We start from the raw sequence: 10,712 nt of genomic DNA on the forward strand, positions 1-10,712 counted from the left end.
CACTCTGCGCCGTCTTGGACGATGACTTCTTTGTTGTCGAAGATCCGTAGGAGAAAGCAAAGGCCGTGAAGGCTGCTTTTCAGCAAGTGTACAAGGTGAATTCTAGCATTTGCCCTAATCACGACCTGGAGAATAGAGCCCTGCATCCCCACTTATACCTGTGTAACGACATAACGCAGTGGCCATCCGAGAATCTTTGATTTACCAGGTTCAATGACGAAAATTTGGCAAATGCCATCATCCGAGCAAAACGGGATTAATAGACTATTAGTCCCGACGATAGAGCTCCAGGTCATCTTCGATTCATTAAAGAAAAAGAAGTCAGCAGGTGTCGATGTATTGTACTACGACATTTACCTCCGGAATAATAAACAAATAAATTGGGTGGCACAACAATCCCTTTGAGAACTAGGGCCTAGTGACTGACAACTCTCAACCATTCCTGCGTGCGAGTACTGTTGTCAGGGATGGAAGGGACCTACAGTCTTAAGCCGAATCCGAACGGCAAATTTGAGAAAGCACTTTTCATGACAAGAATTACTATTGGAGAATTTGTCAATTCCTCGCAGGAGACAGTACCCGTGAAAATATTTCCGGATAACCAGTTCGGCTTTAGGTCGAGACAATATTCATGCTGCGTCTAAGCTTGTTTCTGATATCCATTGGAACAAATCTAAAAGGCAATATACGGGTGCTTGTCTGATTGACTTGGAGAAGGGTTTCAACATCGTATGGTTTCGAAGGCCTTCTGTATCTAAACCTGACCAGACTTACCAAATTAAACCACTGTTGTATATGCTTTATGAAATGCATACTGGTAGACGATTTATTGTCAAAATTGGAAATGTAACATCTACCAAAATCTTTGATATTAAAAATGTTCTTCAACAGCGGGCGTTTAACTCGCCGATCTTGTTCATCATTTACACCAGTGATCTGATAGCAATTCTAACTCAGGCAATAGCGTATGCCTAATAACGTACAAAACGGCCCCAATATTGAGGTTATCTAGACACTTTTGCAGGGGGACTTCGACAAGATTCAGCAATATTGCGATGGCTGCAAGTTGAAAATCAACCTTTAGAAATAAGAAACTATTCTATTTAGGATACCGCTGTATGGAGTCTCAAGGAATACGAGAAAGAACTGTTAAGGTCTAGTGATGGTTGGAACAAATCGACAGCCACTGGCGAATAAAAGTGTAGTAAAGTACCTTGCCGTCTGATCGGAGCCTTTGCTCTGGCAAAACGGTTGGTTTTTAGCTGCCATCTTGACAGCAAGGTGAATATGTTTTGCTACATGGCCCTTATCTGGCCGATGATTGCCCGGTATGGTTCAACGTTGCTCCATCTTAAAACGAAAAGATTTGGGTATTCGAGAGACAATGTCTGCGACCGTGTCTTGGACTACACAGAACACCAGGTTCTATACAACAGAGCCAACATAAACAGAATAGATAATAACACTCAGAGTGGTTTGAGGTTTTACACGCTATAGGAAATGAAATGAATCGATTATTTGCTGTCTATGGTTTTGACAGTTGATAATGTGAAACTGTTTTGAAATTTCAGTTCAGGATGGTTAAGCAATTTATCATGAATTTTGTACAGCCAGAACAAGGCTTTCTAATTTTAAAAAATTACTTTGAACAAAATAAATCTGTTCTCAAAGTTCATAAAGTCCATTTAAGGTATTTAACTGCTAAGCCTATTTCTGGATGAAACACTTCGTCAATAAGCAAAGTAAGGAGCAAAGATAATACTCAAGCCTCATTTGAACATCGACCACATTTGTTTCCAACAAGATCAACTTCTCGCGATCTTTACAATCAATTTATTATAGAATCAATGAAATAACAACTTTATTCCAAGAAGTAGTCCTGTTAACCCCTTTTTTCTTACTTCTCGGTTATTTTGTATTTATGTCTACAAACCAACAACTTTTGCATTTTTGAAGTTTTTTACTAGTGGCCTATTTTAATAAGTCAAGAGTCAAGCTCCAGATTGACAGAGGTATTTTTTTCAGTAATACAGTGTCTCATGAGTTCCTGTCATGAAAAGTGACTTTTCAAAATGTGTATGTATGTTTATAATTAATATGACCGAAAACAAATTTGTAACAAAGGTTACATGGTGCTTGAGCTTTGTAAAAAATCGTCTCATCTAAATAGCAATTTTTTTCTTGGTGAATCAGTATCAGTTTGTATATTACAACTCCTGGTGAAAGCGTAAATTGATTTTTCAAAATGATCACTTGCAGAACACAAAAAAGTGATGAAATAAAATTTCACAAATTTTGAAATGATTTCCAAATTTGTGCTTTGGAGTGAAGAATGTATTCCTTTGGGTAGAATCTTGCTTCAAACTTAAAATTTGAACGAACTTTCCTAAATAGGTTAAGTATTACCAAGCAAATTTAAATTTGTATCTATCATTTTTCACAGAACAAAGAAAAGCTGATTTTCAATATTGATTACCAAAACAGTGACAATCGACTATGTTCTTACGCGATTTAAATGTTGGGTACTATTAGTTCATGTCTACCTCGATTTACCCAGTAAAAATCATTTTGGAAAATGATGTCTTTAAAATAAACCTTTAAATTCGATCGTGTACAAAGAAAGTTATGAGATCGTTTCTACTCATTCACAAACAAAAACGTCTTTAAAAACTCCAAATTAAGCCTCGCAAAAAAGGAATAAAATAGTGTTGGACCAACAACAGGAAACGGAAGAGAGTGTCAGAACATAAGGAAATTTTAGCGGCAAATTTAAGTTTCTGTACAATTTGTATTTTACATAAAATAAAAAGAAATCAAAGCGATTTGCCCCCTCGAAGGAGATTTTAAACAAAAATGTTTAAATGACGTTAAGAAAGCAATAGCAAGGATATCGTCATTGAGTGATATTATGAATAAACGACAATTTGCGTTAAAATAAAACAACTGTTTTAGATTATTTGTCAATCTAATAAAAGGGACTACAAAATTTATCGGTATACATTTTAACTGACCGCATTTTAATTTTTGATAAACCATCAACATACCAAATCAATCAATTAAATCAAACTTTATAAAAATCAATCCAAACGGATTTCAAATACAAGGTCACACACAAAAGTGAAACTATGTATTATTCAAAGAAATATTAAATTAATATGGGGTGATTCACCGTGAGGTTGGATTATCAATGGGCTCTTTTTTAATAGATCACGCGTGACGTTACGTCATTTTTCATCATAATCTTTGGGTAAGTCATCATTTAAGTTCAATTTGTGTTAAATTTTTAGTGAATGGGTTCTGGAAAACTTCCATTTAGACTGCAAGTTGAGGACTAATTTTTGGCATTTAGGCGTTTTGAAATTGTTGATAAGTTTGTCAGATGTTTTATATTCGATACTAAACACATTTTGTAAAAAGTCATCTACATTTTTAATAAATATGGGTCGTACTCCCTTTGAACGCGGAGTGATGAAAAAACTAAGACAAGCTGGAAAAACAAGCAACAAACACCTTAAACTGTTCAAAAAACAAAGGGTTTGAAACTTTACGCCTAAAGAAGAAACAATGAAGAAAAAGATAAACTTCTTCGCTATACTATTGGTGAAGTAAGAAGAAACCATTTTTTTTCTCTAAGATAACTAAAAAATGAATTAAACTGATCAGGGACAGCTAGAACAATAAGAAACCAACTTATAGAAGCAATTCTACCTGGGAGAAGTTCGCGAAAAGTACCATTTTTTAACCAAGACGAGCATTATACAAAGACTTCCCTGTAAACAAACAGTTACACCGTTTTTATTGGAATAACGTTTTGGGATCGGATGAAACGAAGATCATACACTTCTGATGGAAAAATGTAAGTTAGAAGGCCAAAAGATAAGAAGTTTAACTCCACAAAAAAGACAGTGAAACACGGTGGTGGGAATATAATGATTTTAGGGTACTTTTCAGTATCTGGTGTATTTCCAATATTTGGGATTTTAAATTTAGTTAGGCTACCATTAACTAAATAGGGGTGCCAATAAAATGGGAGTTCATGCAGGATAATGACCTGAAGCACCGCTCAAAATTGGCTAACAAATACTTACAACAAAACAATCAATGTTATGGAATGACCACCACAATCCCCCGACCCAAACCCAATTGAACACTTATGGGGTATATTAAAGCTAAGGATCGGAGATTGTAATAACAAAAAGAATGACGAGTTGTGGTCGAAAATTCAAAGAGAATGGTACTCCATAAAATAGAGACAAGTGCCAAATTGGTGAATTTGATGGGTGGAACAGTAAAGGCAGTTATTAATAATAAGAGTGCCTCTACAAAATATCCAAAGAATTTGAAATACTTTTACCGTTAAGTTACTTTCTCGCTACATAAAAAGTACCATTCTAATTTTGTTTCTATTATTTTCCACATAATAATCAAAAGTCTCCTTTTAATCATTATTTCTCATTATTATATTTAAAAAAATTGTTGCATTTAAGGAATAAATTAAAATTAAGAAATAATAAAAATCTTTCTGTGTAGTTTTTATTTTCCTACTCTTCACAAATACCTTTTTATATGTTAAAAAGAATGATCACGAAGCTTGTTTCTATTATTATTATTTTTTCCATCACTGTAGGTGACAACAGAAATATTCGTCTGTCAGCACGGAGTTGCAGCGTTTCCGACAAAAGTACAACGACTGGCTGATTTCAAGTATTTTTTTGACAGACGTTAAGATGGCCGCATTTCATCCGGCAGAGTTTGGATAGGTCGCCCTTGCCTTCCTGAGTTTAAATATGTATATGACAGACTTAGCCATATTATCCTGACAGACGCGTTCCAAATTGCAGTTTTTTAAACAATTCTTTGGATAACAGATGTACCCGATAAAAATTGATATAAAAAGTTTGGAAGCGTGATAAGAATTGTTTTAATTTAATTTTTAGTAACGGGATGTTGTAGGGAAACCACTTCTGGTAAATTTCAACAAAAAGACATTTACTTCAATAAAACTAAAAAAAAACTATCAGCAGAAGTCTAATTGGTGCTAAACTGTTGACAACCATTATTTAATTTACGACTATTATTGGTGTTTTTTTTAAATGGTTTATGATGGCAACCAATTATTAAAGATTTTCAATAACAAATAAAATTAAGTTTAACTACCAGAAGCTTTAACAAAACCGATATACAAGTCGTGAATACTTTATACTATTTTAACTTAAATTGTATGTAAGTTTAAATAAATAAAGTTTCACTCCAAAAAATGTAATTGTAAAAAACAAACGTTTATATTAAACCAATTTCATTTCTACCCCGATTTAAGTCGTGGTGGGGTTTATGAGCAGGTGGAATCATTGGTCCCTATTTCTTCAAAACTAAGACAGATCAAAATATTTCCGTCAAAGGTAGCCATTATAGCGCAATGCAAACTAACAATGTGCTTCCTGGGATTCAAGCCTATGCTAATAAAAACAAGGCGAATACTTTTCTGACCATACAGCTCTTGAGAAATCATTTTAGCAGTCTAGATTGTTTGGGTAATTTCTATGGGACTATGTAAAGTTTCAGGTCTTCAATAAACCGTAATGCCCGAATGAGTCTACCAACATTTACATGATATCAACAAAGTAAATGCCATGAATTCCATTTTTTAACCCTCCCTATATTAAAGGAATCCAATTAAAATTCTCAGACGAGACGACTAAGTACCTGAGCCTTGTTTTAGATTTAAAAAAAAAACAGAATTGGAAACGCAATGTACAGGAAAGAGTCAAAAAAGCTACTGAAGCTCTCTTCTCCTGCAAAAAAGCTATAGGTAATAAACGGGGCTTACAACCCAGAATCACGCATTGGCTATACACATCAGTAATCAAAACAATTGTAATGTACGGTGTAACAGTATGTTGGACTGCTTTAGAGAAAGATTTAAACCGCTACAAATTAAATAAAGTCCAACCTTCAGCTTACCTACATATGTTTAGCTGATCGCGTCGCACGACCCCATCAGCGGCACTAGACACCTTACTCTACCTAACACCTCTTGACATATTTAGCAAACAAATAGCTGCCAGCTCTGCTATTCGTTTCAAAGCTTCGTCGCAGTGGACTAACAACAACATTGGCCACTCTGTAATTCTTAGGTATTTAGAATCAATTCCAAAGCACACAGACTACACCATCCCCCAACTGAAATTTCCAGATTTCTATACCTCCCAGATCTTTTTGGGAGGATAGGAGATTCCTGGAAGATGGGTAAGTCCATTTTTATACAGATGGTTCAAAAACAAAAGAAGGGGTTGCTGCAGGTGCGTACTCTGAACGACTGAAATTAAGTCTCTCATTCCTCCTTCCATTGTACCGTGTTCCAGGGGTATTTTCCATATCCGTATTTTCTCATCATTTTTAATGGAGATGGCGCAGCACTTTAATATTTTGCTGGGTGCCGGGCCATAGAGACATTCCAGGTAACAGGCAGATGAACTCGCCAGGTACGGTAGAGTACAGGCTATCTGGCAAGTACTGGCATACCAATCGCTACTTGTAAACTGTTGCTAATGCAAGACGCTGCGGGGAGGGCAGGACTCAGGTGGAACAACATCATCACGTATCAGGTCACGAAAAACATCTGGCCAACACTAGATTTAAAGCGTTCAAGGTGCTTGCTATCTCTGAGCAGGTCGCATATAAGCACGATAATAGGTGTCTTAACCGAACACTGTCTTATAGGAAAGCACGTCACGCGGCTAGGCGTATTCTCAAATGACTTTTGCAGAAGCTGTATGGACGAGAAAGAACCGCTCTTGACCTTCTCTGTACATGTACAAGGAGAGTTCTTTTTTAACGATCTAAACGGTCTAAATCATATCAGGATAATCAGCCTCTCACGTTTCGTAAGGGACTCAAACTGGTTCTATTGAGATTAGGAGGAAGCCTCAAGATTCATGTGGTATCACAATGGGCCATTAAACTGGCCGAAGTGAGTCCGTTTTCCTTCATGGACTGGACACCCATTTTAACCTAACCATTGGGTTTTTTAGTAATTTTTCAATTTAAAAAAAAGTAACAATTTTAGTAAATTAAAAACGTCTTCAAAAACCAGTTCTGAAAACATTTTAAAGAAATATAGGAATTGAAATAAGCTCTTTTAACTTATTGGACAAGTTGAACTATCAAACCATGTCAAAGTCTACTACTTCATTCATGTATAAAACCTACACACTATTTCCACTTTTAAAACCTAAGTCAGACTCATCATATTTTCATTTGAAACAACAACAAACAACAAGAAAAACTATCAAATCATTTATCACGATTGCATAATCGTAGTTTCATACGCAAATGACTTTGTTCTCGGCGCCTAACGAAACAAAATAAAAATCAAAACTCATCATAAACAACAGAACTTTCATATGCTACTCTACTCCCCATCGCAACCAACCAAACCAAACCAAGCCAACTAATTGTAGTGACCTTCCACGCAGTTAAAATATACACACGTTAGTAATTTCATTCCTCCGTACTTTGTACATAGAGATACAACACTTACTACGAGACGACCTACCATCGCGCACATAGTCTGTGGCTTTGACTCGTACTCGTATCGGTATCGGTATCGTAGCGGGTCACTTAAAAACCAAATTGATAGTTCCTTTCCTATCTAGGAACGTGAAGCAAACAAACAAACTAACAAAAATATGTATGTATAAATAAAAACATTTGATTTACTCACCGTTTAACGACCAAATATGAGATGGCAACGATGTCGCTGTGTAGACACGACCCATGGCACTATTCGACGATGCCGCCATCGACGCAGCTATCCCATCAACTATCCCGGCTTCCTCGACCTGTTCCAAGCTAATAGCACCACCGGTTGTGGTTCCTCCATTCAGCAAAATCGAATGGCCTCCGTAGATAATGCGATCGCCGGCTCCACCAACGCCAACGGTATTGGGAGTGCCCGACGACACCACAACTGCCGTAGAACTGGTACCTCCGCGATTGATTATTGCGCTGCGATCATTATGGCCGACTAGGTGTGGATGATGGTGATGATGATGGTGATGGTTGTGAATGTTGTTGCCTCCGTTGTTGTTGTTGTTGCCAACGCCCCCACTCCCGCTTCCGCTGCCACCGGATTGATGCAAGTCTGGGACAGAGGAGAGGCTGCGAGCCCTCTGGCGATCGTTCTGTGGGACTTGTATGCCGGGCAGAGCACGCAACACGTTGAAGCCAGGCCCAGTGCCGGGCGGAGAAGTCACCTCGGTGCTGGAGCTGCTAGAGAAAGTGCGCGCCCGTGGACTCTGGTGACCACTATTTGCTGGGGTACTCGCCTTCGCCCCCATCTAACTGACAATGGTTGGGATTTTTCAGAAACTGTCAGAAGACCACCACAGAATAGTTTCTTTCTCTTCGGTCTCGTGAATAAGCAAACCAAGAACAAACACCGTTCCTTGTTGTCGTGTGAACAAACTCAGATCACACCAAAACAAAGGAACTTTAAAACTTGAGACAACGACTACGACGACGACAGTCGAGGAAGGTTGTGGTGGAGGAGGAGGCGGAGAAGGTATTTGTTGTTGGGTGGGCGAAAGGCAAGAGATGGCTCTTTGTTCCCCCACTCCCACTGCCTGGTTGACTGCCGCAAAAATTAGTTCACACAGCCCGCGGCGGCGGCGGAGTTTCGAAATAATTGTTCTGTTTTTATTCGATAGAAACAAAAAATAAGTAAATTTTGCAAGAACTTTAATCGATTGTCATGTGCACTCAATTAATCTTTATCACTTCATCTTGGTCTTGGCTGGGCTAGCCTAGCGACATGTAAGAGCTCTGATTCACTGTGTGAAAACTCACCAATTTCTTCTTCTTTTTGCACACCCTTCTAGAGTTCTACCTTCTCCGTCCACTCCGCGCGATGCGATGACTGATTTCGATTTCGATTAAGTTTTAGTTTTGTTTTTTCGTTTCCAAATATTATGAGGAAACTCACTTTTTACGTCTGCGAGAATTGACAAGCGAGAAACCGAGAAAACCTTTAAAAGTTTTGCGACGATGAAACAGCTCCAAAAAGGTTCGCTGGTTGATGACCAAGTCTCTTTTGTTATGGATTCTTTTTTTCCTTCTATTATCACTGTTTTCTCGCCGAGTCTTGGGCTCTTGAGAAAAGAAGAAAAAACTAAAAAAAAAGGGGTTGCTTAATCTGTATTCATGATTGCTCCTCCGACCAATTAACTAATTTATTTATTCGGTTTTGGTTTTGTGGGATGGACAATAATAAGACACCAAATAATGCCTCCTTGTGGGATTTTTTCGCAAATTCTTTCTTCTGCTCCAGAATCAGCAATCTCAGAACACTTTGAATCAACTCTGTTGGAAACACAAGTATTTTTTTTGTATTTTATTATTTTATGTCGCCAACATGACGAAAATAAAATTTTGAAACTGCAGAATTTTCAGACGACTAAACAGACAGCTGTGTTTTGTGTGTTTTATTTTACTTCTTCTAAATTTTCTACGCAAGCTTTTTCCATTGGAGACGATGACGTTTTGCTCTGTTTGATTTGTTTATTGAAAAACTCGATTCGATTCGAAGTCAGTGAAAGAACTGAAATGAACAGATCATCCTATTCTTCTCGATGTAAAATGAAAATTCCACATTTGGCCAAAGAAAATGTAGAATAATTTGGAATTGCAATCATATTTCTAAATGACATTCAATTATTCAAATTCGTTGAACGTCAAATATGAAATTCAACATTAATGAACATTATGAGAGACATTTAAAAAGGTTTAGTATGAAAATGTCAAAACTCAAGACAAATGCAAGAAAAAAACATTCCATAAACATCCAGAATTTGCAATGAAAGGTGTAATACACGAAATATGAATAATATTAAGTAAACATAGCTTTTGTATCTGCATGAGGAACTTAGATGGTTGTTGTCTATCGTTGGACATTTGAAAATGTTGAACTGTGTTAATAATTCTGTTCAATTATATTTGATGATTCATCACACTTCAAAAATAATTCTGTCCGTTAAGTTCATAGAGAGCACTTCGTCCATTTTTATGCGGTGTAAATTAAACTCCTATCTTGTTAAAGTATAAAGAGTGAGAAAAATCTTCAAACCATTATCAAATAACCATTTTATTCTTTTCAATTGAGCGTTTGGATGTCATCGGATCTTCTTTCTTTTGAAATGGGAAGAAGCTGCCGTTATGAACCATAGTTACTGATTTTTAGGTTCAAAAGAAAAAAAAAACAACCGACAGTATTCTTATAATCCAAGAGTGATCTATTTTATGAAGGACCAATTTCCAAAAGTTCTTTTAAATATTTTAAAAGCTTGCTTGGCTGCAGCTATCCTCTTTGTTTACTTCTTCCGATCCGTACAATTCACTAAGAAGAAGCTAATTGTCTGGAAAATATGTCATAGAATCAACAACAAACAAAAGTGTTACAATAAAGTTTAATTTTATTTAAAATATTTTCTTCTTCTTTCACAACAAATTCAATCCAAAATACTGAGCTTATGACTATTGCTTCTGTTGGCCAAATGTGTCTTCAGAATCGCCATATATAGTGGCCATCCGGGAAAATATAAGTGGGATTGCCAAGATTCTGAACAATTTCGTGTAGGTCCTTATGGCCGGAGCAGAAAACGTCAATTCCTAGTTCCAAATTTCGTACCAAAATCACACTTATCCAGACCGATCAC

At 36.8% G+C, this 10,712-nt stretch overlaps 1 protein-coding gene across 1 annotated transcript in view; it reads right to left on the bottom strand.

Annotated features, from left to right (window-relative positions):
• LOC129948062 (E3 ubiquitin-protein ligase ZNRF2) overlaps positions 1-9,471 on the bottom strand; it is a 63,793-nt gene extending 54,322 nt beyond the window's left edge. Inside the window, exon 1 of the mRNA XM_056058880.1 lies at positions 7,724-9,471. Within this exon, the coding sequence (XP_055914855.1) occupies positions 7,724-8,339 (616 nt within the window). The 5' untranslated portion in view covers positions 8,340-9,471. The remainder of the gene's footprint in view (positions 1-7,723) is intronic.
• Between the last annotated feature and the right edge of the window lie 1,241 nt (positions 9,472-10,712).

This window comes from Eupeodes corollae, chromosome 2 (genome assembly GCF_945859685.1).
Source record: "Eupeodes corollae chromosome 2, idEupCoro1.1, whole genome shotgun sequence".
Classification (NCBI taxonomy): Eukaryota; Metazoa; Arthropoda; class Insecta; order Diptera; family Syrphidae; genus Eupeodes; species Eupeodes corollae.